Raw genomic sequence first — 27,990 nt, 5'->3', positions numbered from 1 at the left:
TGGTCCCCGGAAGCGCTGCGCACGGCGTTCGCCCCAGCGTCCCGGCGGGAGCGGGCAGAGTCGGTGGATGTAGGGCCGCGGCGCCTGACATGGCTTCGGCGGGAGGCGGCGGCTGCGAGAGCGCCGCGCCCGAGGCCGATCGTCCCCAGCCGCGGCCGTTCCTCATCGGCGTGAGCGGCGGCACCGCTAGCGGCAAGGTGGGTGGCCTGCGCCCGGGCCTCGCGGAGGGACTGACGGCCGCGGGTTGGGGCGCCATTGCCTCCCGCCCAGCCGCGTCACCTGTTGCTAGCAGCCAAGGGGCCGCCCCCGGGGGCTGGTGGGTCACTGCCCAAGCCCACTCCCGGCCCTTTCTGTCCCCAGTCAACTGTGTGCGAGAAGATCATGGAGCTGCTGGGACAGAACGAAGTGGACCGCCGGCAGCGCAAGTTGGTCATCCTGAGCCAGGACTGCTTCTATAAGGTTCTGACTGCGGAGCAGAAGGCCAAGGCCCTGAAGGGACAGTACAATTTCGACCACCCAGGTACATGCAGACAGCCTGCCTGGAGAGGTGGGGGTGGAGGGTGGACGCGGGCTCTCCGGGGATCGCACACTGCAGGACAACAGAGGTGCCTGTGGATGCAGACTGCTGGGCCAGGGCTGTAGGAGATGCCTGTGGGATGCAGGCTGCCAGATTAGGGGCTCACCGAGCTGTTTGCTGGATGCAGACGGCCATGGGAGGCTGCATGTGTGTAGGATGCGATGCAGAGAGACCAAGGCTGAACAGAGCTGCCGGATACCAACTGCCAAGGCTGTACTAGAACACAGGAGCAGAGAGGCTTCGTGAAGCTCGCCCTCATTACCCATGGTAGTCGACCCATGTTAGGTTAGGAGGATTTGATGAATTGCTGTGGTCATGGGGCACAAGGCCTTGGCTAGAGCCACTTGGGAAGGAGGTAGCAGAGGGGTCTTCGAGTCACTTCTCGATGTGTTGAAATCGCCTCTCAGCACCTTGCTGCTGGGGGCTCTTTGCACCACCCTACTGCCTGGGTGACCTATGGATTCCCCAAACTGGCTGGGAGCAATCTTCAGAGAGGCTGGTAGTCAAAGCCTTGGAGCTGTTTCCTGGTCTGGAGGTGCCAGTGATTCCTAGAAAGTCAGCTGTCCTAGGGACACAAGAAGGTCAGAGAACACACTCTTAACCGGCTCTTCTCAGATACAAAGAGGGGCAGAGGAGAAAGTCTATTCCTGGTGGTGTGCTGTGGCCGCTTCAGTAGCCCCGCCTCCCACTGTGCTGACCCTGGGCAGGGGCAGTTCTCCCCAGGGCAGCTGGGCAGTCTGGCTTTTGCTCTTTTTGTAGATGCTTTTGATAATGATCTGATGCACAAGACCCTAAAAAACATTGTCGAAGGCAAAACTGTCGAGGTCCCCACCTATGATTTTGTGACCCACTCAAGGTAAGCCAGTAGTTCCTGGGAGGGCTGGCCACACCCACTGTCCTCTGGTGGATCCCACCTCTCTGGTTTTGTGGACTATCAAGCAGGGCCTCGTCTGCCTCTCCCTGACAGGTTACCAGAGACCACAGTGGTCTACCCAGCTGACGTGGTTCTATTCGAGGGCATCTTGGTTTTCTACACTCAGGAGATCCGGGACATGTTCCACCTGCGCCTCTTTGTGGACACAGACTCTGATGTCCGGCTGTCTCGAAGAGGTAAGGGCCTCTAGGTCCCTGGCTGGGGCTGGAGTCTTCCAGGATTCCAAGGAGGGCTTATGGTGGTGCCTTGCTCCTGTTGCTGCAGTTCTCCGGGACGTGCATCGAGGGAGGGACCTGGAGCAGATACTGACCCAGTACACCACCTTCGTGAAACCAGCCTTTGAGGAGTTCTGCCTGCCGGTACTGCCTTTATCCATTCAGAACTGAACATGGGTCCCAGCCTACCCCCCTGTCCCTGCCTACACTGTCTGCCTATTCGCCTCAGGCAGGACCCTGGTGCATCTGCATTGGCAGCTCCCCTTGAAGCCTGACCTGCGTGGCTTGCTCACTCCCTTTGGAGCTGCTCTGTAAGGACTTTGGACTCTGCTCAGAGCCTAGAGTAGCTCCTGGGTGTTCTGGCTGATCTCCAGGGTCTGAGGCCTCCCGGCTGCTCTGGACCAGATACTCAGAGCCTGCTGACTTACATTAGGAGTCTGCTGTTGGCCATCTTTTATTTCTGGAGTTAGAAGTGAACTTGTACCCAGTTCACCAGAAGTGAAGTTGTACAGTTCACCAGAAGTGAAGTGTACCCAGTTCAGGGGTAGAGGGAGGTGACAGGGAGCTGAGGGTTCTAACGCTGGCTGGCCCTGAACTCACGGCAGGCTTCCACATTTAGTCTCCCGAGCTCGAGTGTGTGCCGTCATGCTCAGTTCAGACTGGAGCATTTTAAAGAGAAGCTTAGTAGTATTTTGCCTTTGAAAAAAGGAACACGCACATGTATATACATACAAATATGTACATATGTACTTACTTGGGGCCAGGCGGTGGTTGCGCGTGCTTGTAATCCCAGCACTCAGGAGGCAGAGGCAGGCGGATCTCTGAGTTGGAGGCCAGCCTGGTCTACAGAGTAGCCAGGACAGCCAGGATTGTTACACAGAGAAGCCCTGTCTCAAAAAACAAAAGAACAAGTATTGTGTGTGTTGTGTATGTGCATGTGTGTGTTCATGGGAGCCAGGGAGAGTGTGGGGTCCCCTGGAGCTGGAGTTATAGGTGTTGTTACCTGCCTGATGTAGGTTCTGGGCACGACCGTGAGTCCTCTCTCAAGAGCAGCCATTGTTCTTAACTCCCTGCTGAGCCGTCTCTCAGCCCCCAGTATTTTATCCCTTAAAGGTGAAAATAAAAGCCAGGCATGGTTGTGCACGCTTTTACCCCAGAGCTCCGAGGCATGAGATCTCTATGTGTTCAAGGCCAGCTTGATTCCAGGCCAGAGAGAGATAAATGGAGAGACCCGCACGTGCCCCAGAAATGGAGACTTCCCCCAGCCACGAAAGTAAAGGAACGAGAACTATCAAAAACAGGATAAATAAGTTCCATTTGCCGCTACTGAAAAGGCCCCTTCTGGGTGCTGGGATTAAAGTGCACTACCACACCAGGCTAAAAGAACCTTTTCTTTTTTTCTTTTTCTTTTCTTTTGTTTTTTTTAATTTTTATTTTTTATTTTTTTAAATATTTATTTTATTTATTTATTATGTATACAATATTCTGTCTGTGTGTATGCCTGCAGGCCGGAAGAGGGCACCAGACCTCTTTACAGATGGTTGTGAGCCACCATGTGGTTGCCGGGAATTGAACTCAGGACCTTTGGAAGAGCAGGCAATGCTCTTAACCACTGAGCCATCTCTCCAGCCCCTTTTGGTTTTTTTAAATGGTTTCTTTGTAGCTTTGGAACCTGTCCTAGAACTCGCTCTGTAGACCACACTAGCCTTTGCCTCCCGAGTGCTGGGATTAAAGACGTGTGCCACCATGCCCAGCAGAGTTTTTTCTTTAATACTAATGCTCTCTGACGTTTCTGGAAAGTGTGAAGTGGTGTAGTCTTATACTCTTGGGCTTTTGCTGAGTAGCTGCTAAGTTGGCAGCCAAGCCCTGCACCCTGCCTCAGAGCAGCCTCCTGAGCAGCCTGCCGTGTCCTTCCCTGACCAGGTGCTGCTCACCTCCTCGGAGTTTCCTCCCCGTCACTCAAGCCAGCCGGCCCTCAGAACCATTTCCCAGGCTGGTGGGGAAGGGGAGTGGGTTGCAGCCCCTCTTCCCCTCACCTGATAGTGCTGCCAGAGTGGGTACCAGCCCAGGTCTGCTCTTGCCTCTCATGGGAAGAGTCTCTACTGCCTTCCGCAACCTGTCTTCTGCAAGGGACAGGCCTTCCTGACCCAAACACACAGGTTGGCGGTATCAACCTGGGTCCATAGTATACTTTACCCTCTCTGGGCTTTGCCTGGTTCAGCTATGTCCCCTCAGCGAGGTCTTTCCTTCTGCTCTCCTCACGGTTCTGCACTTCCTCAGCTGCGTCTGCTGGGCTGTCACTGGCATTAGAACATGTGTGGAACAGGTGCCATGTGTGTCTCCATGCAGTGCAGGGCCAGGTAACAGGCCTGTGCATAGCAAGGATCTTGTCCTGTCACGCTCACTCCTATAGGACATTTGCAGACTTCAGTCCCAGTTTCAGAGGCCAAGAACTGTGGGAGGTGTCACACCTGTCTAGGCCAGCGATTCAGCTGGGACCAGGCAGACACAGTGGGACACTGATGTTCAAGTTTAGTCTAGTGTAATCTGCCTCATGGCTGAGACCCCGTCTCTCACCTGTGTAAGGCTGTCCCCAACTTGCCAGTGCTACCAACACCCAGGCGTTCATCCCTTGTTCCTGAGTACCTTTAAGTCACCCAGAGGAAACAGCTTCAGGAGACCCTTCTGTCTTTCAGACCAAGAAGTATGCTGACGTGATCATCCCTCGAGGGGTAGACAATATGGGTAAGCAGCCCCAGCCCCACTCCCAGGCAGAGACAGCTTACCCTAGCTAGCAAGGCTTCCCAAGGCTTACCCTAGCTAGCAAGGCTTCCCAAGTACGTGCATGGGAGCTGCCAGTGTTTACCTGGGACATGGGTTCATGTGTACTTTGCAAACACTTAGAGCTGCTGGGCAGGGCCTGTTAGGCCATAGAGATGTGTTTTTATCAGACTCAGTCAATGTCAACAAAAGCCTTCGTCGGATGAGATATCAGGCAGGCAGGCAGGCAGGCATGGAGAGCCGGTGGGCAGGTAGGCAGACATGGAGGGCTGGCGGGCAGGCAGGCAGACATGGAGAACTGGCGGGCAGGCAGGCAGGCAGACATGGAGGGCCGGCGGGCAGGTAGGCAGGCATGGAGGTTGGGACTGCGGGCAGGCAGGTAGGCAGGCAGGTTGGGACTGCGGACAGGCATGGAGGTCGGGACTGTGGGCAGGCATGGAGGTCGGAACTGTGGGCAGGCATAGAGGTCGGAACTGTGGGCAGGCATAGAGGTTGGGACTGTGGGCAGGCATGGAGGTCGGGACTGCGGGCAGGCAGGCAGGTCGAGTCTGCGGGCAGGCATGGAGGTTGGGACTGCAAGCAGGCATGGAAGTCGGGATTGCAGGCAGGTAGGCAGGCTCAGTGGCTTTCCTGCATGCTGAGTGTTTTACAGAGTAGGGGAGCAAGGGCAGGCCACAAGGGTTCCAGGAGTGAATGTGATATTTCCATGTCTCATTGCAGTTGCCATCAACCTGATTGTCCAGCACATCCAGGACATTCTCAATGGTGACCTGTGCAAGCGGCACCGAGGAGGGCCCAATGGGCGCAACTACAAGAGGACCTTCCCTGAACCAGGAGAGCACCCTGGAGTGTTGGCCACTGGCAAGCGCTCACACCTGGAGTCTAGCAGCAGGCCCCACTGAAACCAGCATATGTAGGTTCCCCACAGACCCATGATTAAGGGTCTGGGCCTGGGGACAACCACTTGCTCTTAAAAGCACAGTCAGGGATTCCTCTCAGCATGACCTAGGACCAAGGCCTGCCTTACTTGGGAGGGCAGATTCATGCTGACAGAGCATTCCAGTGTCCTCCGCTTCCTCTCATTGGAGGAGCCAGTAGGTCTTTGGGTCACTGAGAAGTGTCCCAGACTGCATAGAAAGCCCATGGTGCCAGCTTCCAGAGGGATGCAGGACATACATTATGGGGCAGCTGAGGAAACAGCCCTGGCACTGGCTGGCCTGGTGTTGACAGTGAACCACAGTGACGTGCTTCCCAGTATTGTGTGGTTCGTGTTCGTGTTGCAGAAGGAAAGTTTGAAGATATGTCATATATCCTTATTGTTTTGTGGCAGGCTGTTTGTGATCTATGAACCTAGTTTAACAACCTACCACTGGGTAGTTAGACTTAGTCCAGTCTAAGGAGCTTGAGGCAGCAAAGAACCCTAAGTCTCTCCACTTGAAGCCAAGAGGCATCACACTTAATATAAAGGACTCCTGGGTATTCTGGGGCCTGGATTGTGGGATAGACAGCAACAGGCCCTTAGGTCTCCTGTGGCTGTAGTGTCTTCACAATTTTGCAGGAAGCCTTGAGTGCCAGGGCTGTCTGTACAACCACTTGGTACAGTTCATGATTAGCATGCCAGGGTAGGCTATCTATCTCCAGCCAGGGGATCACAGAAGTGCAGAGCAGTCATGTGAGCATGGCTGCCTGAAGCCAGCATTCTCCTGCACGGTAAACCTGAGCTCATGGCTTCACAATGGTCCATCTATGATGTCATGGGATGGCCCTTTCTGGAAAAGTGTCCTTGGCTGTTGTCACAGGCCGTGGCGCACACACTCTTTTGTTCTTGCTTAATACCACTGTGGTTCCCACTCGTGACAGCAGCTGAGCTGCACCGAGCTCAGGGGCTGGTTTCTGTTAGTGCTGTACTAGTTCTGTTGAACTGAAACCCCTCTTTGGAGGAAGAATCAATAAATAACACAAAAAAATGGTTATCAATGTGTTCCTTTTTATTTACATTAGGAAAGGCAAATTCAAGGCAAAGAAGTGTATGGATGACATCTTGGCTGTGGAAGACAGGTGAAGACACTTGGTGGAATCTCCCAGAAGGGGTTTTTAAAATACAGATCAGTGAGGAGTCTTGGTATTAATGCGCTGTCAGATTTCCACGTAGGCTTTACAAAGGTGGCTGTGCCTGCAGACAGTGAGTTGTTTGGTGTGACTGCAGGCCTTGTGAAAGGCGGGGGGCTTAGCCCACAGCTGGGGAAGCTCAGGCTCATCAGGAGTCCTGTCCCTGGCCGGGGGCTCCTGCCTGTGTTGGTGTTCTTACACTGGCAGCTCAAATACTGGCTGGGTCAGAGTTGGGCCTCATGGGTGATGCTGTGGCAGGGCATACTCTTCACTGTGTGAAGAGGGAAAAAGTCACTTCTGAGGAGAAACCAGTGAACAGGGCTCTTCAGTTAATCCCTGGAGTCCTTCCTGGACCCAGCCAGTCCTGCCTGCTGAGGCCTCTGCTGGTGGGAGACGACATTTTTGAGATCCTGTTCTGCATGCTTGTCTTCGTGCTCTCGTTCTCTAGTACTTCCGGATCAGAATGTCCCAGCTGTCTTTCCAGCGAAGGGCCCGGAGTTCTCCTGGTGAGAGTGACGTGTCTCCATAGGTTAGTGGACGTAGCATATTGGACACATGGCATGCAGAGGAATACCAGGCCACAACCAGGGCACTGAAGACATTCCTCTGCAGCTGGGACCTGTGGGCAGCAGGGTGAGTGAGGTTAGAGCATCTTGCTTGCCTCCCCACAGCAACCCTGCCCAACCATCTCCCAGGAACCTGCTGTCTATCTGCTGACACCTGTGGACTTCACCTGTGTGTTCTTAGGCCTCCCCTGCTTCTCTGTGCCCCCACCAGCCCTTATCTGCCTGGACACATTGCACATAACCCTCATCACTGCTTCTGGGATTTACTATGACTCTACCTACAATGCCAGCTGTGTGCCTCACGCCCTCCACATCAAGGCCCTCTGCTCCAAACCTACGCTTTCTTTTTTCTTTTTGATTTTTTTTTTTAAAACAGTGTTTCTCTGTGTAACAGCCTTAGCTGTCTTGGAATTTACCAGGCTGGCCTCAAACTCACAGAGATCTGCCTGCCCCTACCTCCCAAATGCTGAGATTAAAAGCGTGTGCCACCACACCATGCCAACCAAAGGCTTTCTGCCTGCCACATCCCCCCAGTCTGGGCAGTGAGCCTCTGCTGTCCTGGAATGCTGGTCTGCAGGTGGTGAAGCCTCTCTCAGGCCCACTGCCCGCACCTGCACAGGTGGTCACTGACGTGCTGCAGGACAATCGGAAGCAGAAGGATCTGGAAGGTGAGTGCCGGCAGGTAGTGGTAGAGGAAGAGCATCCTCTCCATCAGGAAGAAGGGCAGGTAGTTGAACGCCCAGCCACCTGTACACAGGGCTCCAGCTAGCACCCAATGGGACCAGGCATCTGTGGAAGAGTGTATCTCAGAGCAGCACTGCCACTGGGTTAGTCATGGGCTCACTCCTGTCACATACTGTCCTCAGCTCCTCACCCTCCCAACCCCCAGGACCAAGTGGACTGATCCATGACACTGCTGTTTCTTCCTAGGTCCTGACAGCTCTTCTTCAAGGCCGCAGGCCTCGAGTGAGGCCAGGCCCAGTCTTACAAGGTCCCCTCCAGCCTTAGCTCAAGACCAGTGTAAAGACAGGCTGCTCTCATCTGAGAATTCTCCTCTCACACATTTGTGACCAGCCGAGAATGGGAGTAAAAGTCAGGAGAAAGGAGGGGCCATGTTTTCTGGGCTGGAGGTTACCAGGCGATGGTAAGCCAGCGCTGAAGTTTTCTTTCCAAATGCAGTTTCTGTCAGCTGTTCACCACCACGGCCTTAAGCCTCTTGCTGACAGCTGTGCCTCAGCTAGCATGGCTGGTTCCTGCTGGCAACCCAGAACTAAGCCTCTGTCCCCTGCACTCTCTGCTAAACAAGTCTCAGCTGTGGTGTGGAACTTAACTACAACAGGTTTTTTTTCAGGGCCCCTACCTGCTGGCTGTCACCTATACATCCATCCTATGAGGAGACACTAACCCTTAGGGAGGTCCCAGATACTCCTTCGCCGGCGGAGCAGGTACCAGAGGAAGAGTAGGATGTAGGTCACTGTGGCAAGGCTGGCTGAAGCCCAGATCACGATGTTTCCAAGCAAGTGGATCTGAGCCTGAAAGACAAGGAGCCGCTCACCACCTGTCCCTCATCCAAAGAGGACGACGATGGCCATGAGAGAAACCAAATGGACTTCAGCAGTCCAAAACCACACAGGCATATCTGGAACTCTAGCCTGGACACATCTGGACGAACTTCCCAGCCACTCTTCTAGACATGCACTAGGGTTCTCAATCCTGTTTGTCAAAACTGAAATTAGGAGTAATGGAGACTGGGAATTGAGCACGGATCTGGAAGTCTGTGCATGCTGAGCACACAGATCTACCCGCAGCCCCTATTCATGTGAGACTCTCCTAGGTAGCCTAGCCTGGCCCCATATATACGATCCCTGTCTCAAACATGCCTGGCTTGGGACTCCTCTTTTAACAACGCAGTTATTCACAGGAAGGTCATACCTGGAAAGAGATTTCAGTTTGCACACACACAGCTACGGGGCAGCCCTGGGACTTACTTCATATGCCGTCTATGGTAACTGCCCTCAGTTCCACTGTGTGTGTGTGTCGGGGAGATCTTAGCATTTACTCCCTAGGTGACTCTATGCCCAGCTCTGCCTCCATGTAGCCCATGCTCCTTCCATTCTGCTGTGGCAGAGGTGACATAACCAGGGCCATAACATAACATATAGAACATACATTACACCCATAACGTACAGAACATAGCCAGCACCAGCCGGCCTAGTAGCTGGACGCTGCAGGGCAACACTGCTCTAAATGGTCTTGACAGGAGTGAGGCGGCAGTGGGCGTCCACAAAGGCTAACCGGGGGATTCTCTCAATCTCTCAACAGACTGCACGAAAGCGAGGCCTTGCTCTTTGGAAATGAGCAGTTCAGGCCTCAGACTGCCCAGTAATCACCCTCCCACACCAAAAAAAAAAAAAAAAAGCCTTGGAGAAACCCCGGCCACCTTCAGGAAGTCAGCCAGGACTCACACATGCTTGCTTACACTGGTCCTGGGATGTAGCCAGTAGGCGATGTTGGTGTCCAGGGTGACCCACTCCAGCGGGGTGGAGCTGTACTTGTGTTCTGAATCCTCATTCTTCAGCGTCAGCATCTTCCACTGCCACAGAACAGAGCACAGGTTGCAGAGGATGGCCATGCCTCCAGCTGCCAAGATGTCAGTGTGTGACAAAACCACTGTCCCTTGCATGTCAACTGCCGCCCAGACTAAGCTCACTTGGCAAGTGCTGCAGGAGGGGCCCTGCACGCTAAGCTGGGCTATGGGCTCAGGGCTGACTTCATGGATGAGCACTTACTCTGTAGGCTAAGAGACAGGAGTCATGCCATGGACTCTCTGAAACTGCCTGACTTTAGACTAGTTGAATGTAGCCCATTCTGACCTGATGGGAGGCCTTAAGACACCCTGACATTATTGCAATGTCACACTGATGCAGAAACCCCTTGCTCCTGACTACTGGGTGCAGGTTCACGAAGCCTGCAGAAGGGGAAGACACTCATTCTGCTACAGAGTCTCAAGTTCCAGGTTGGAGGACTTTGAACTTCAGAACTTGGCAGCACGCAGTGCCTTCATGGGCAGAAATTGGCTTCCGCTGACCAAGGATGGCGTCCCTCCAGCTACTTGTCACCTGCAGTTCGGAGAATCTGGCCATGAAGCTGAGGTTCCTGCTGATATCAACCTGGGTGGGTGAATGCAGTTCCAGTTCCCTCTCCTCCTGTTCTTGGCCTGAGAGTGAACGCCAAGGAAGAGACACAAGCTGAAGAGCTGAGGACAGAGGCTGCCCCCAGGTCTTTCCAATAACCCACAAGGACACCTCACCAGACTGTTATGGTTCCACTTGGTTCCCACCACCACACCCTGAACTCCCCTGCCAAGTTGGGACCAGTGAACCCAGGAAGCATGAGTTCCATTCTCCCCAAGTCGGGACCAGTGAACCAGGAAGCATGAGTTCCATTCTCCCCAAGTCGGGACCAGTGAACCCAGGAAGCATGAGCTGACATTCTCCCCAAGTTGGGACCAGTGAACCCAGGAAGCATGAGTTCCATTCTCCCCAAGTTGGGACCAGTGAACCCAGGAAGCATGAGTTCCATTCTCCCCAAGTTGGGACCAGTGAACCCAGGAAGCATGAGTTCCATTCTCCCCAAGTCGGGACCAGTGAACCAGGAAGCATGAGTTCCATTCTCCCCAAGTCGGGACTAGTGAACCCAGGAAGCATGAGTTCCATTCTCCCAATTGTCCTCATGTAATCATGGGTCAGTGCAAGGGACTCCGGTTCCTCCAAACCAACAGTGTTGTTTTGGTATTTCCTTGAGTGCCACAAGATCCACAGACAACCAGGTATCATGACCCAGGACTTCACCAACTCACTTTGGCCATACCGGTGCTCCTCCACATTCCACACCATGCTCTCGTGGTGGCCCCGTGACTTCTCCCCAACCACCTCCAACTGCCGAAACCCCCAGTCAGGGAGGTGAGCCCCGCTGAGCTAGCAAAACCAAGAAAGGGAATGAACGTGATAGGGCTGGCTAACCGCAGGGCTGTGTCAGCAGATCCCGCCCCAGGTCTTCCCAGGATTCTTGGCCACTACGTGAACTGTAAGCACAGGATGACTTTCATCACATGGCCTGTCTGTGTGAGCACAGGCCGACCAGGAGCTGCCCTTCACCTTCAAGACGGCGGACGTGTTCACATGCACGAAGCGCACTTCCGACAGGATAGTCTTCCAGGTATCCCGGCTGGACTCTCTGTTCACAATGTCCTGCAGAGAGAGATCTTATCACCCTGGGGGCTGGCAGTGGAGCACTTGCCTAGCATTTGTGAGGCCCATCCCCAGCACCACACACCAAGGATAAAACCCAATATGTCTCGTCATAGCATCCTTTTCAGATTGCCTTAAATGACCAGCTAAAGACCAGACACCTACTGCTTCTCGGTGTTTTGTCTTAGTTAAGAGCAATCACACAGCTATGAAACCAGTGTGGGTCTCATACAAAGGAAGCACACTAGAAGTCCTTGGCCTTGGTGCCATGAGGACTCCAAGACCCCCCACAAGCCCTCACAATACAGCATGTGAGCCAGTCCCTGTCTGAGGCTGTAGAAATGGCACTTCCCACAGACACTCAAAAGCCATCTAGTCAGTCACAAGATGACTCAGAACTCTAGCCCAAACAGGGAGTTTCTTAGACTTTATCTGGCCAGTATACGGTGGTTATAGAGGTCAGGACAGCACTGCCCCGCAAGACTGGCCCAGGAGAGTCCTGGCCCTGGCAGCACTGCCTGTTACAGTCTGATATGCTAGAGCCTCAACTGTGACTCATGATGAGAACCACAGATCTCAAGAGGCTGAGCGGGGCAAGGCATCCTGGAGCACCGAGTGGGTAGCCACTCCTGAGCTTGCTCCCCTTATCTGGGATCTCTGTTTGACCTGTAGCAAGTGGTACTCAAAGGGCTGTCAGGAAGTGGGCAGGGGAGGGGATCAGTGATGGAGCCATTAATAGCATAGTAGCAGGGAGGTCAGGGAGATTCAGCGCCATTCCTACTGAGACAGCTTCCCATAGAAGGGGCGCAGGACTGTCCCCAGGCAGAGCCGCTCAAGGAAAGGCTGGAGAACAGGAGGGCTACGAGTACGCACGGCACAAACAAGGGGAAAACGGCAGAGATGTTGCCAGATACGTCTAAGAAAAGTCCTCAGGGGGCTGGAGAGATGGCTCAGTGGTTAAGAGCATTGCCTGCTCTTCCAAAGGTCCTGAGTTCAATTCCCAGCAACCACATGGTGGCTGACAACCATCTGTAATGAGATCTGGCGCCCTCTTCTGGCATGTGGGCATACATGCAGGCAGAATGTTGTATATATAATAAACCTTTAAAAAAAAAGAAAAGAAAAGTCCTCGGACAGCTTTGCCGAGGGAGCTGGCAAGGGGTGCCTTATCAAATTGGCATGGAACTCCCTAGGGAGGGAAGCTGAGTGACCAGGGCTGCTGCAGTCAGCCGGAAGCTAGGGCAGCAGGACCTCTCCTAGGCAATGGCCCAGGACTGCAGTGGTTAGTACTCAGTCTGCGGGTCCAGAACGCTTCTGTACAGCAACTTTCCCAGGAGACCTGACTGTAAGGGGAGCAAGTGACCGCCACCAGAAGGGAAGGTGAATGCAGGCCACTGTCTCAGTAAAATCACCCTCTGATGGCCAAGTCCTTCACCAGGCAATTTCTAGGGCTCCTATTAACTCCTGAGAATTGGCTGAGAAGCTTCCCTTGGGTCACAAAGTGGTTGGAGCTCTTGTCTGTGGTGACAGGGTGTCCTAATCAGCTTTAATTGTCAATGTGACACAGCCCAGAGTCATCTGAGAAGGGAGGCTCAACTGAGGAGCTGCCCAGATGGGACTGTCGTGTTGGTCTGTAGCCTTGGTGGTTAACAGGAGAAGGCCCAGTGCACTGTGGTGTATGGTTCCCTGGGCAGGTGGTCCTGGGGGTACATGAGCTGGCTAAGCACTGATATGAGTGAGCCAGGAACAGCAGTCCTCTGGTTCCTGCTGAGCTTCTGCCCTGACTGCCCTCCTGGTTGGTCCTGGTCATGGTGCTTGGCACAAGAGGATGAAACTAGGACAGCAGGTGAGCAGTGAGCAGGCCAGGAAGCAACTCCAGCTGCAGCCCCTGACCCCGCAGGCCTCACAGACCAGTCACAGCCCCTGGAACTTTCCTCTCCATCCCTGACATACCGAAGACTCTAGACCTGCTGAAGGGGCTGCTCCCCAAGGCAACATCTCAGGCTTGATTTGTGAATAGCAGCTCCCTACCCCATTGGCATCTGAACACATTATCCAAAGGGGCATTTGGGGTACTCCGAGGTAGAAATAGGTGTACCCACTGGCCAGCCAGCACTCCACATGGAACTCACCAGCTTCCAGAGGCTCTGGGCAGGCATGGAGATGTTATAGTCGATGTAACAGGAGACTTCTTGAGAATGGGGACTCAGAGCGGCTGCCACATCGTGCCTGAAGAGCAGAGAGCAGAGCTGCCCCAAGTGTCACAGCCTGAAGAGGCGCTTTCAGCGCAAAGCTGGCTCTGCCCGCCAAGGTTGGGGAAGCTGCTGGAAAGGTGGCTCCCACAGAGGCCACTCCTCCAGCCTGGACTCATCTGAGAACGGAGTCTCAACTGGCGGGCTGACAGATGGGACTGTCCTGTTGGCCAGAGCTGATGTAAAACCATCGATGGGTGTCATTCACTTTTTGGACAGGTGAAGCAAATCTCAGAGAAAAGATGGCTGCCACAGGGAGTGGAAGTCCTAAGTCTAAGAACCAAGTCACTGGCCTGGCAGAACTTAGAAAAGCAGTACTGTCAGCCTTGGGCCAGCAAGTACAGAGTGGTTTCATGGTAGGAGAGCAGGCTCTTGGTGTGATTCAGCCTTAGTGGCCAGAAGTAGCCTGTCACTGGCCACTCAGGCAGGAGTCACTTCACAGGATGCACCGGGTGCCCTGTGGAGTCAGACAGCAGCACACAGGCTGTGGACAAAGGGACAGTACCCAGGCAGGACTTCTGGTATGGTGACCTTAGCAACAGTCCAAGAGAAAAGTGAGTGTGGCAGCCCAGAGATGCTGTGTTTGCTTACTGCAGGACTAGCAGGGAGGCCAAATGCCCAGGGTGACACAAGTCAGGGTCACCAGGCCTCAGGAGAGTTGAGGGAGTCACTCGAGAGGGAGGGCTGTGGGCAGAGAGTGAAACTCCACTCTGTCTTCTCAAGGGCCCAGTGCGGCCTCAGTGGAGTAAGGCAGAGGTAGGAAGCCAGATTGCAGGAAGCAGGCTGAGTGGGGCGGTGAGAGGGAGCGAGAGGAGACATCCTGATAGAGCAAGCATGGCGAGCACTCACGTGTTAAGGAGGCGGGTGGTCATGCCGTGAACGAGCTCTATAATGTCTCCATGGCGAACAGGCCTGGGAGGGTTGTTTACCACCAGCTGGTGTCTAGAAGACAGCACTGTCAGGATGCCATCCAGCCCAGTACCCACTTACCATAGACTCCCTGGGAATGCCAAGGCTCCAGTCTCCCAGCAGACACTGGGGAGTGTGCACCCCAATGTATGCATACCTTGTGCGAGGTGACTTTGTATAGAATCAAGGCACTTACGTTTCCTCTAACACTTCTTAACCTAAGGTCACTTTCCAAATTGCCAAATGTGATTCCATTTGTCATTGCCACATTTGTCTATGAAAAATAAACTAGGCACACCCCCAAATCCTTATGTTGACAGCATACTTTTTTGATACCCCCAAATAAACAAATAAATAAATAAATACATTAAGAAGTTTATAATCTCAGCATTTGAAGGCTGAGGAAAGGGGATTGGGAAACTGAAGCAAGGCTATAAGGAGAGATGTCTTAAAGATAGAAAAAAAAACCACACCAAATCCAAACAGACAAAAAAGCCACCCATAGCCAGGTGGTAGTGCGTGCCTTTAATCTCTGTGAGTTCAAGGCCAGCCTGGTCTATAAGAGCTAGTTCCAGGACAAGCTCCAAAGCAACAGAGAAACCGTTTCTCAAAAAACTAAAAAAGGCCACCCAACCCCTCAGACCCTATCAAGTCTCCAGCAGTGATCAGGGAAGCCTCACTCACTGCAGTTGGTTTACACGTAGACATGCAAACCAAGCCAGCAACCATGTACAGGTGGATACAGTGATGGGAGAGGAGGGTACACCTTCAGATGGACTGGCCTAGGAGGCCTCCCCAGGGATCCAGCCCTCACATTCCTGGCAAGAATGGTGAATGCAGAGATGGCAAAGGATCTGGTGATGGTAAGTGTGTGCCACTGGAAGCTATGACACTCATTTGTAGGGACAGAGAACCTGGTCTAGGCCTTCTTAGAGGCTGTGATGCTGGAATGGTCAGTGAGGGTGGAAGCTCATGAACAGGTAGACTGCCTTGGCCTAGACAGAGGCTGAGTGCAGAAGGGCTCCTTCACAAGGCCTTCCTCAGGGGAGCAGATATGGAAGGGCACTGGAGCGACCGGCCCCATTACAACTAAGAGATGCTGAGGAGGTCACTGAGGACCCAGAGCAGGCCCTGGCCTTGCACTAACAGCTCACGAATTAACAGGCACATACTCTAGCTCTAAGGCTGGTCTTTCAGGGAGCACCCAGGAAGGGGAGGCCCAGGACGCAGCAGAACAATCTGTCCAGTTGTGCTGTGAGCAGCTGGAACCAGACTCACCTCCCAGGGTCCTTTACAATCCACCAGTTATTGATGTCTTTGAAGGGGTAACAGGTCACCTGTTGCTGGTGGGAGCTGCCACGGCCATTCTCATATCTGTGTGAGACGCCAACAAAGAATACACTTGAAGCAGGCAGCCGAGACACATGGGCTGCTCTGCTCTGCCTTGCATTCTGCAGAGACCACCCAGCCTGATGCGTAACTCAATCATACAGCCTGTCTCAGAGACCAGAGGGCATAGAAAACACAACACTGCTGTCAGGCAGAGCTGCTCAGAGGTCCCTGCAGGACACAAGGTATGTCACAGCCCTTCTATTGTGCCACACTGGGAGCCACAGATATCGTGATCCTGGGCCCTGGGCCCCGCTGCTTCTGTCCCTCTAGACTTAGAAACTGATAACTCTTAATATAAGCAAACTGGGAGAAAACAAAACATTTTGTGATTAGTAAATCAATTTGTGACTGCAAATTAAAATGGTCACTTTCCTTACATCATGGGGTAGGTGTCCTTGTGGGAATGAAGCCAGCAGGGCAAGGGTTTGCCGAAGACGCTCTTCAGAGTGACCTGGGAACCAAAGGCCACCTCCAGGGGCTGGCCCTGGGTGATGCGGGCTAGCCCTCCCTAAGACAAACAGAAAAGGTCTCAGGTGAGCTCAAGAGACGAACTATCCTTCTACCCTCCGGGTCCTGGATGGAGAGAGGTGTCAGGCTCATGGCGGCCCCTTTACTGTGGAGCCATCTCATTGAATGAAGACCAGCAATTCTCAACTGGCCTTGATGACAGATGGGGTAGTGGTAAATATGGTCATAGAATCAGCTGTAACTAACTCTGTAGGCTTGGGTCCTACTGAATTACAAACTGTTGAGGTGTGTGCATTCAGGTGACCTGTCCACACATTCCTTTTTTTTTTTGTTTTCCTTCATTTTTTTGAGATAGGATTTTTTCTGTAGCTTTGGAGCCTGTCCTGGGAACTTGCTCTGTAGACCAGGCTGGCCTCAAACTCAACAGAGATCCATTTGCCTCTGCCTCCAGAGTGCTGGGATTATAGGCGTGTGCCACTACTGCCCGGCTCACAAATTCCTTTTACAGGTGTTCTGTGTGAGCCAAGCAGCTGTGTCCAAGAGCTGAGGAGAGGAGACCAAGGTGTGGGGACATGCACTTTCTCAGCAGAGCCAGGATGCATGAGCCGGCCTGCCCAAGGCTGTACTCCTCACCACGCTTGGTACATTTTATAACCTAGTACCCTTTATTCGAAATGTTGGAACCAGAGGTGTTCCAGTTTGGGGGGGTGGCGGGGTTTGGGGCCACCCACAATCTGAAAGTCTAAAATGCAAAATGTTCCGCAATCCAAAGCTGTCTGAGTGTCGTGCTAGCACTCAAGAGGTTCTGGAGATGGGAACATGCTGATTTCAGACTTCCATGTTAGAGATGTTCAACCTGATACATCTGCAGTCAGAATGTCACACTTCAGGCCCGAGTCTATCTCAGGAGGCGGTTAACTGCAAGTCAGATTAAGAGAGGCAGCCTCACTTGTTCCCACAGTCTATACTTCAGAACTCTTCTGGATCACTCGGCATTGATCACCTGACTGTACTGCGCACTCGACACTTCATTTTTATCTATCTATCTATCTATCTATCTATCTATCTATCTATCTACTTACCTACCTACCTATTTATCTATCTATCTATTCATTTATTTTGCTTTTAGGGTCTTGTATAGAGCCCTGGCTGGCCCTGACCCATGGTGACCCACCTACCGCTTCCTCCTGGGGGCTACAAGAACCGTCCATGCTGGACCTGATCCTCTGGGGGCTACAAGAACCACCCGGGCTGGATCTGACCATGCTTAGACAGACACTCTGAGCCTCTGACTGTCTTTGTTCTGAAGCGACCTGGACATCATTTTTCTTACCTCCAGGCTGGCTTGGAAGGCACTGGACATGATTTGGTCATGGGGCCCAGAGCGATAGAGCAGCATTAGGTGGACATAGAAGAACAGTAAGTACAGGAAAACCGGGATGACCAGCAGGGCCACTACCCTGGCGAGCAAGTGACCGAACACGCAGATCTGCCAGGGGAGGAGAGGAAAGGTTTCCTGTCTGTGGAGCAGCAGGACCATTTTCAGACATTGCATGCAGGCTTAGGGAAAGTCACTGAGAAGCCCCACCTCTCATGCAGACACTAGTGGAGGCGCACAGGTGAGCGGCTCACTGCCACCTGCTCCTGAAGCCCCAAGGATCCACCCTTTGAGCCAGCAGTTCCCTAGGACAGTTTTATACCCCCAACCCCACACACAGCAGACTCACGTGACACTGACAGGACCACCTACATTTGACAAGGTCTGGTCTCCGATCAGGTTCCAGGCATGCACGGCTGCGATGCTGAGCACAAGCAAGTAGGTAAAAATACCCATGTATTTGATACTGAAAAAGACAGAAATGAGAGAAGGTTATAAGACAGAAAACCCCATAGACAGGAAGAATACTGTCCAAGTCAGGGGCTCTAACTCACCCAACTGAGCAGGAACAAGAGACCCCAGTCAGCATTAGCCACAGCCACCAGCGCAGTGAGAAAGGGCTGCGATAAGAACAGGACAAGGAAGCATTTACAAGACTCATCTGACACTAGGGGCAGGCATGTTTCTCTGAGAGGTTGAGGTTGCCCAGCCCTGGCACCAGCCACATAAAAAGAACCTGCCTCCCAGTCTGGGGCTCAAAAGGATTTTTCTTTTTGTCAAGAAAAATTTTACTGTGGGTTAAAGTTAAAAAGGGTGTCATTATAAGTCATGGGCTCAGGGCCGACCCACAGAATTAGGTAATCAAAAGGCATTCTGCAAGCAGCTCCTCAAGATACAAGACACTAGCAGTGGCCCAGAGCTGGCGCACTCTGGAGGCTGAGGTGGAGGGGCTGCTCAGCTAGGCGCCACAGCCAGACCCTCGCCAGAGGCCTGCCTCACTTGCCTACCTGTGTGTCTGGGAGTTGAAGAACTTCAGATAGGACAGCACAGCCAAGAGGTTAAAGAATATCAGTAAGGACTCCAACAGCATGAGCCTGGACTGAGTGAGCAGCGCGTTTTCTGTTACAGAGATGAACAGCTGTCAGTGTTGAGCAGCACATGCACAGGAGATGCAGACAGCTGTCTCCATGGAGACTGGACTGAGGACCCCTCTGAGGATGCCAGTCCATGCATGCTCACGCCCAGTTTGTACAAAGACATATATTTGCATATAACCTTTCACCTCTCCTGCTGTATATTTTAAATCATTTACGAATCACCCAAACGCCTAATACCATATAAATGGCACTTAGTTAATTTACTGTCTTTTAAGGGAAAAATAAGGGGGCAAAAATCTTCTTTTATAAATATTTATATGCATGAGTGGTCTGCCTATATGTACATATGTGTTCCATGTAAGAGCCTGGTATCAATGAAAATCAAAAGAGGGCATTGGATCCCCTGGAACTGGAGTTACAGATGGTTGTAAGCCACTATTTGGATGATAGGAACTAAACTCAGGACCTCTGCAAAATTAGTAAATGCCCTTAACATCTAAGCCACCTGTCCAGTCCCCAAGAAAAAAAGCCTTTACATAGTTGATGCAGAAGGGAGTTTTGAAAAAATTTTGAGAAAAACTCTTGGTATATAGCCCAGGCTGACCTCAAACTCAAGACTCTTCCACATCAGCCTTTCAGGTGCTAGGGTTCCAGACTCAGCAAGAACCAGTATGGCATAGTTTTGCTTTTGCATTGGGGATGAACCCACGGCCTCATAAATGATAGGCAAGTGATTGATCACTGTGTTACTTCACCAAGCTCAGGGTTATTTTCTTTAGGTATTAAAATGTTTTTAAAAGTTGTGTGTGTGCCAGGTGGCACGTGCCTTTAATCCCAGCACTCAGGAGGCAGAGGCAGGAGGATCTATGTGAGTTCGAGGCCAGCCTGGTCTACAAGAGCTAGTTCCGGGACAGGTTCGAAAGCTACAGAGAAACCCTGTCTCAAAAAACAAAATATTGTGTGTTTATGTGTTTGTGTGTGTGTGTGTACTTGTGTGCACGTGTTATACAATGGTGTACATAGGCTGTTGAGCACTGTCTAGTGTGTGTACGTGTGTGCACGTGTTATACAATGGTGTACATAGGCCCTTGAGCACTGTCTAGTGTGTGTGCGTGTGTGCACGTGTTATACAATGGTGTACATAGGCCCTTGAGCACTGTCTAGTGTGTGTGCGTGTGTGCACGTGTTATACAATGGTGTACATAGGCCCTTGAGCACTGTCTAGTGTGTGTACGTGTGTGCACGTGTTATACAATGGTGTACATAGGCCCTTGAGCACTGTCCCACCTCTAATCTAATCATTATGGCCACATCTCCACTTCTGATAAGAATCTGAGCTCATAGTTCATCAATCTACATCAGAGGGCAGCCCAGAAGTGTGGGTCTTGTGGAGGCGAATCTGGAACAGGATGAAGCAGATGTGTGCACTACATCAGAGGGCAGCCCAGAAGTGTGGGTCTTGTGGAGGCGAATCTGGAACAGGATGAAGCAGATGTGTGCACTAGGGCAGTGCACTCTCTAACACCAGGTCTTCTAGCCTCGTGGTGAGACGCCACAAAATGTTTGCTTTTTTTCCTGTACTCTGCCCAAGGCAGGCAGGCAGGCAGGAACCAAAGGCTTACCAATAAGCATCAACAGGGCAGCTCCCATGGCGGTACAGTGAGAAAAGTGGAGCTCCAACACTATCTGGTAGGCCATGGGTACTGACAGGGCCCCAGCAAGGGCTGGCAGCAGGCGCAAGGACCACACCGGCACATTACTGCTGTATTCTGGAAAGGGAATCACACAGCAGAACTGAGAACACACGGCAGCTCACAGACTCTGAAATGAAACAACCAAGGGTGGAAACCTGGGGTAAAGTCTTTAAAATGAGCGCTGGGATTTTGTGGTGGGTGATTTTTAGAGACAGGGTCTCACCATTGGGCACACTGATGCAACCTTAAATTCCAGCACTTGAGAGGCAGAGGCAGGAGGATCACTGTGCGTTTGAGGCCAGCCTGGTCTACATAGTTCCAAACCAGCCAGAACTACATCATGAAATCCCATCTTGGAAAAAAATAGAGGTTCTCAAGCTCCTGAGTTCAGGTGCTGTCCTGCCTCAGCCCCTCTGTGCAGGCGGGACGCACGCATTAACTACCGTGTGCCCACTATACTGAAACCAGCTTTACACAGTCAAGAGACCAGCTCTCACCACGCATAGGAATGATGAGTAAGGATCCTGGAATTAATGGAGACTTAGTATATTTACCCCAAGTAGCTCTAAAAGTGTTGTGGCCACATAAAAGTTCACACATAGAAAAGGCTACCAAACCCACAGGACATATGCACAGAGCCAGAGATCAGCGATTACAATCACAAAACACTCAAACTTTAACCAGACTTTTCTCTTTTAAATTTTTTTTTACATATTTTATGTATACGGGTGCTTTTGTTTGTTTGTTTTCTTTTTCCCCCAAAGTTTCTCTGTATAACACTCCTGGCTGTCCTGGAACTCACTTTGTAGACCAGGCTGGCTTCAAACTTAAGAGGTCCACCTGCTTCTGCCTCCTGAGTGCTGGGATGAAAGGTGTGCACCACCACTTCCCAGCTACCTATACGGATCTGCATATATGACTGTATATGCCTGGTCAAAAGAAGTTGTCAAGTCCCCTGGAACTGGATACAGATAAGGTTGTGAGCCCCCATGTGGGTGCTGGGAATCGAACCCTGGATCTCTGGAAGAACAGGTTTCTTAACTGCTGAGCCCTCTCTCTAGCCCCTTTAACCAAAGTTTTCTTTTTCTCTTTCTTTCTTTCTTTCTTTCCTTCCTTCCTTCCTTCCTTCCTTCCTTCTTTCTTTCTTTTCTTTCTGAAAGGTTTTTTGCTGTAATAGCCCTAGCTATCCTGGAACTCAATTCAAATAATCAATCATACCCTGGTTCAGATTAATAAATAGCAATTGTTGGTTCTTATAAAAGGTGTCATGTCTCCATTATTTTATGTGTAGATTAATAAGGAAAGTTAAAATCCTTACCTGCTCCAATCCGGTTCCACAAAAAGTTACCGTCGAATCCTCCTAAATAACCTAAAACAGAAAATTTGGAATATGGACCAAATAAGGCAAGAAAACAACACACAGATTTTCTGCCCTTGAGAAATTTTACTTGATAAACTTAATATATTTCGGGCTTGAAAGACAATGGCTGTTTCTCTTACCCACCTCCTAAGGCCAATAGCATGTGACCGAAAGGTGGTCCACTGTCATCCAGAAAGAAGACGCGCTTCATGTAGAAGGAAATGTACTGCCCATAATACACTTCATCAAAGCTAAAAACAACAAAAAAACAAACAAACACTTCTTTTTTTAAAAAATATTTATTTAGTATACAATGTTCTGTCTGTATGCCTACAGACCAGAAGAGGGCGCCAGATCTCATTACAGATGGTTGTGAGCCACCATGTGGTTGCTGGGAACTGAACTCAGGACCTTTGGAAGAGCAGGCAATGCTCTTAACCACTGAGCCATCTCTCCAGCCCCCAAACAAACACTTCTTTTTTTTTAAATATTTATTTATTTATTATGTATACAATATTCTGTCTGTGTGTGTGTCTGCAGACCAGAAGAGGGCACCAAACCTCATTACAGATGGTTGTGAGCCACCATGTGGTTGCTGGGAATTGAACTCATGACCTTTGGAAGAGCAGGCAATGCTCTTAACCACTGAGCCATCTCTCCAGCCCCCAAACAAACACTTCCATAGCCAACTAGAAATCTTAGCTGTTATTTAAAACTTTTAAAAAATATTTATTTTTTTGTCAGGCAGCGGTGGCTCATGCTTTTAATCCCAGCACTCGGCAGGCAGAAGCAGGAGGATCTCTGTGAGTTCGAGGCCAGCTTGGTCTACAAAAGCTAGTTCTAGGACAGGCTCCAAAGCTATAGGAAAACCATCTTGAAAAACAAACAAAAAAAATTATTTATTAGCCGGGCGGTGGTGGCGCACACCTTTAATCCCAGCACTCGGGAGGCAGAGGCAGGCGGATCTCTGTGAGTTTGAGGCCAGCCTGGTCTACAAGAGCTAGTTCCAGGACAGGAACCAAAAGCTACGGAGACACCCTGTCTCGAAAAAAAAGTATTTATTTTTAGCTGTGTGGTGGTGGCACAGACCTTTAATCTCAGCACTGGGGAGCCAGAGGCAGGCAGATCTCTGTGAGTTCGAGGCCATCCTGGTCTACAGAGTGAGTTCCAGGACACTCAGGGCTATATAGAAAAACTCTATCTTGAAAAAAAATCTCATCTTTCAGAATATATATATCCATTTAATTAAATTATATACATTTAATTAAATGGAATATTATTAGAATATAATGTCTAGGATTTTCTTCAAACTAATCTACTATACTAGGGTTGCTGAGGCTGGGTAATGAATTTATTTGGAGCGGGATCATATTCTACTTGATATCTCTAACAAAGTAAAAAAAGAATGTATTAGTTAATAAACACCCTTTCAGGGCTGGAGAGATGGCTCAGAGGTTAAGAGCACTGGCTGCTCTTCCAGAGGTCCTGAGTTCAATTCCCAGCAACCACATGGTGGCTCACAACCATCTGTATTGAGATCTTGCGCCCTCCTCTGGCAAGCGGGCATATATTGAGGCAGAATGTTGTATACATAATAAATAAATGAAATCTTTTAAAAAAAAAACACCCTTTCAATAATAACTACTTTCCCTTTATGAACAAAACCAGCTCCCTTCCAAATCTATCAAACCGTTACCTTTCAACTTCAGAATGAAAATTAAGGGTGCAAACTAGAATTTCTTCTACTGTTCTTAAGTAAGCTTTCCTTACTACATCCCTCCAGGGCAAGACCTAAAGGTATACACTATAGGGGCTGTTCTGGGGGTTCCATCAACACCCACAATGCTTGTGATGGCTACTTGCCTACATGCTAAAACACATCACCGAGAAGCCCAGAAGTTCAGAATTTCTCTTCCCTTTGCACCGTATAGCAAGGTGCTTCAAATCACTAGTTCCAATGCCTCTTGGATCATATACTCTCCTCCCCATTCCACTTACACCACAGCCCGTGGGTAGGAGAGTTGCCACAGTCGGGTCAGTAGTCCCAGGCCAGTCAGGGCCACCAAATTCAAGTTGATGTCAGCAGTCACCACTAGAGGCCGCTTCAGAAATCTCAACATTTTGCAGAAAAGCAAGCTTGGGGGGACACCCTGGAAAAGAGAAGCACTCTGATTAAAAGTAAATGTACAGCAGCCCGGAAAGGTTCAAAAGAGACGAAAAGGATCCTGAGGCGGCCTAGCTCCGCAAGGCACCTAGAGAGAATTACAGCATAGGTTAATCAAATCAGGGCTCTTCTAGAACATACCTTTTGGAGGACTCAAGCACAGGGGCCACATAAAGACATTTGTGGGATGAATTTATGAAACTCAGAACTGGACACTTACTCATTTCTATAAGTCATTTCATAAATACCTGCTGGGCACTAGCTAGGAGCGGGGCTGCTAATGAATGATGTGGCCCTCCCGTCATTTCCCAGTGTGGCCGCAAACTAACCCCTACTTTGGGGAGCTCTGGTACCGTCATAACCCAGTGACCTGGATGGACCTTCCCTTCCTCTCCCGGAGCTTTCCTCTCCTAGTTGCACCTGCCCCGAGCCCTTTTTCTCTCTACAGCTCTGTCCATCCGGAGGCCGCCCTGGAACCGCCCTTGCTGCGCCGGAACATCCACAGACCCTAGCGCTCCCGAGCCGGACCCCTGAGCCCCAGCAGAGCTCTCGAGTCTGGCATTCCAAAACCTACTTGCGTTTCTGCGAGTCCTGCAAAGTAGCTCCCCATCTGGGGCCACGCCTGCGAACCGCCTGGCAGGCTCGACCGTTGGGGCTGAGGCCGCTCCACAATCCTCACCGCCCACCGATCGACGCTCAACTAGTCGTCCCTGCGCGGCCCGAGGCACTCAGCGGCGCGCGTGCGCAACAGGAGCTCAGGGCTAGGCGCGCGCGTGCGCGGGAGCTCAACCGGCGTGCCGGTGGGGGACGGCGTCTATCCCCCGCGACGTCTGAGTACTCCAATAGCGTTTTTGTTTTGTTTTTGTATTTTAAAGCAGTGTTCTTTCTCCCACGAGCTCATCACGTGCTTGGAGCTCCCCGTTTCGGGTCTCGAGCCGACCCCAGCGTTCTTGTCACGCAGCGCGTTGGCTAAGGAAGGGCACGGGTGTGGGCAGATAGTGGGGGAACATTTTTTTTTTTTCCTCATCAGCTCTATTCAGACTAGATTGTGTTCCCCACCCCACCCCACCCCCGGCTCCCCGGTCTCCGACTCACTGAAGTGGCCGAGGATGGCCTTGAGGGTCTGTTTCTACTGCCTCTGCCTCTCCTCTCCAGCGTAGGTATTACAAGGTGGGTTCTCGGGATCAAATTCAGGTCGTCATGCTTAGCTGGCAAGCCCTGCCTGTACCGAGTGAAGTGTCTCTCCAGATCTTTAATCATGCTTTTGTTTTGTCAAAATTAATTTTTGTTTTTTACAAGTTAGTTCTTCGCTGGAGGACATCCAGACTGTAGCACGCCTGAGAGACTGACTGCTCAGTGGTTAAAAACACTTTCTCACAACCTTTCGTAACTGTAGTTCTAGGGAATCAGGGGATGGGCTCTTCAGGCACCGGGGAGGCAAGTGGTTTGCAGACACACAAGGGTTATATAAGGAAGAAGGTAAGAGCTGGGAGGTGGTGGTACAAACCTTTAATCCCAGCACTCAGGAGCAGAGGCAGGTGGATCTCTGAGTTTGAGGCCAGCCTGGTCTACAGAACGAGTTCTAGGACAGCCAGGGCTACATAGAGAAACCCTGTCTTGAAAAACCATTTTTTTACAAACAATGGAGGGAAAGTTTGTTCCTAGCTTATACATGAGAATATGGTCTACCCAAGTTCCTGCAGAGAAATGGCACTGGAACTTTGGAGAGAGCTCTCTGGGCTCCGGAGGTTTAGTCTGAGCATGTAAGCCATGCTGGTGCTTCACGGCTGCCTGTAGGCACAGTCTTAGGAGGACCTTATCCTGCCTGCAGGAAACCTGAGCAGTGGACTTGGCTGTAGTTACTACTGCCCAGATGCCTGCCAGTTCTGTAGCAAGTGACTTAAGAGTCTGAAGGATTGGATTTCTCATGTCAACCGCTTTTTTTTCTTTCTGAGACAAGGTCTTTCTCTAACCCTGGCTGGTCTAGAACTCACTGTGCTTACCAGTGGGTGACCTATGAGTCCACACCATCCCTTTTAGATAGGGTTAACAAATCACATTTAATAAATAAGGAACTTGGGAGTGTCTAAGAGAGCCCTGTACCAAGGTTACACATCTTGGTGATGGCGCAGCCAAGTACAACTGCCTGAACTCATCTGAACCCCTGCAACCCTTTTCTGCCCCAGACCTAATCTTTCACAGATGTGCAATGCACTCCTCCAGTTCCGCTGAAATCCAGACAGTAGTCAGACAGGGACACAGAAGATGCACACGGTTGGCCCACAGGGAGCACAGGGCTTCTTGGTGCTGCCCATTTTCAAGATGCACCTTAGTGGTGCCCCCATGCTCTGGTAGGAAGTCCCCTAGACCCAGGGAAAAGAAAAAACTGCCAAGTAGGCTAGGTAATGTCCTTGGATAGACACAGTGATCTGCAACTCCTTCCTTAGTCAACCTTGCCAAAGATCCCAAAGGAAGGACTACCATGTGTTTTAGTGTCTGCTACATCCCTCAAGCCACCTCTGTAAGTACTGCAGCAAGGACTCATGTAGCACAGGCCTCTGAGGGCACCCTGCACACTTACATACACCAACATTGTAAGCATTGTGGCTCAGATGGAAAGGGATGCTGGCTGTTGGGGGCCAGGGAATACTGAGTGTTACAGCTCAGGTGGACAATTATTCTGCCAGTCACAGTACAGTAAGTGTAGCAGCTTATAGTCTTGCTCTAGGGAAAGGTTTCCCTAAGGCGACAGCTCTGCTCCAGAAGGCCTCCCCAGTAAAGCTGTTGCAGTTTGGCTTACTGTTTTGACTCCAGGAATATTGACAACTCTGCTCTGCTAGGGGAAGATTTCCCCAGCTAAAGAGTTAAAGCCCTGCTTGGCACTCCGTCTAAGGTTCACCCAAACCTCATTCAAGAGATTTATTGGGAGGGAAGAGTACAGGAGAGTGGCTGCCTCTCCCAGGGTGGAAAAAGCACAGTAGCAGAGTGAAGAAGTGCAGGGCTTATAGGGCTTCTTAGTGGCAATTTTTCCTGGGAGATTTTTCAGGTTGAGAATTGGTCAGGTTTCAGTCCCTTGATCTCAGATTGGCTAGATCTCTGCTCAGGGATTGGTTGGTTTTCTGATTAGTTGATCAGGGGGGCAGATCTGGTTCTGTGTTCAAGACCAAACTTTTTTTTTTTGTCACTTCCTTTTTAGCTTTTGGCTCTAGTTTTGGGTCCAGAGCATATTTCTTTCACTGGGCCAAAGTGTGTTCTTTTGGCACTGGTTTCAGGGTGTTTCTTTCACCGGCTGATTTGAGGACTAGAGTGTGTTTCTTTGGCTGGCCCTTTTACCCTACAACTTTCCATCCACATTGGGGACATCTTTAGATTCTCATCTTAAAGCTTTAAAACAAACAAAAAACAGGACATGTAGGGCAGTGGTGGCGCACGCCTTTAATCCTAGCACTCGGGAGGCAGAGGCAGATGGACCATTGAGTCTGAAGCTAGCCTGGTCAATAGACTGAGTTCCAGGACAGGCTCCAAACGTACAAAGAAACTGTGTCAAAAAATAAAATAAAAAAACGGAAAACAAACAAAAAAACCCCCCAGCAACAACAAATATAATTATGGGAAACAAAGAAGCAAAAGTCACATGTAAAAAACCATACAAGAGTCCCACAGAGACTGCTAGTGTACTGAAAAGCTGTTTCTCTGGAGACCCCTGCCTGGCTGACTCCCTGGAACCCTACACAGTGCAGCACTCAGCTAAGACATTTCTCTCAGCCACTCCTAGTTTGTAAGCTATGGAAACAGTAGAACTCTTCCACCTTCCCAATGACTGAGAAATAAAATGGACACAATC

General features: G+C 50.9%; 2 protein-coding genes across 3 annotated transcripts; one reads left to right on the top strand and one right to left on the bottom strand.

The window, feature by feature from the left end:
* The first annotated feature begins 3 nt into the window (after positions 1-3).
* Uck1 (uridine-cytidine kinase 1) lies at positions 4-6,480 on the top strand. Its single transcript, XM_075985808.1, has 7 exons — positions 4-197; positions 361-520; positions 1,337-1,433; positions 1,545-1,687; positions 1,776-1,870; positions 4,423-4,471; positions 5,228-6,480. The coding sequence occupies exons 1-7, from the start codon at positions 90-92 to the stop codon at positions 5,407-5,409; spliced, it is 834 nt and encodes a 277-aa protein (XP_075841923.1). The 5' UTR covers positions 4-89; the 3' UTR covers positions 5,410-6,480.
* Positions 6,475-24,854, bottom strand: Pomt1 (protein O-mannosyltransferase 1). Of its 2 annotated transcripts, none has more exons than XR_012911824.1 (20): positions 24,721-24,854; positions 23,981-24,132; positions 22,127-22,233; positions 21,941-21,991; positions 20,551-20,697; positions 18,839-18,950; positions 18,386-18,451; positions 18,204-18,297; positions 17,787-17,942; positions 16,363-16,493; positions 15,872-15,967; positions 14,534-14,626; positions 13,565-13,661; positions 11,340-11,432; positions 11,042-11,159; positions 10,302-10,399; positions 9,648-9,775; positions 8,588-8,714; positions 7,794-7,971; positions 6,475-7,235 (listed from the first exon to the last, which is right to left on the bottom strand). XR_012911824.1 is itself a non-coding variant. In XM_075985807.1 (20 exons), the coding sequence occupies exons 1-20, from the start codon at positions 24,754-24,756 to the stop codon at positions 7,061-7,063; spliced, it is 2,241 nt and encodes a 746-aa protein (XP_075841922.1). In that variant the 5' UTR covers positions 24,757-24,854; the 3' UTR covers positions 6,475-7,060. The 2 variants fall into 2 exon arrangements, 1 of the variants encoding a protein (XP_075841922.1); XM_075985807.1 differs by having other exon boundaries at positions 9,662-9,775.
* Between the last annotated feature and the right edge of the window lie 3,136 nt (positions 24,855-27,990).

This window comes from Microtus pennsylvanicus, chromosome 9 (assembly GCF_037038515.1).
Source record: "Microtus pennsylvanicus isolate mMicPen1 chromosome 9, mMicPen1.hap1, whole genome shotgun sequence".
Taxonomy (NCBI): Eukaryota; Metazoa; Chordata; class Mammalia; order Rodentia; family Cricetidae; genus Microtus; species Microtus pennsylvanicus.
Note: the sequence above shows the minus strand (reverse complement) of the source record. Positions and strands in the feature narration are given on the sequence as shown.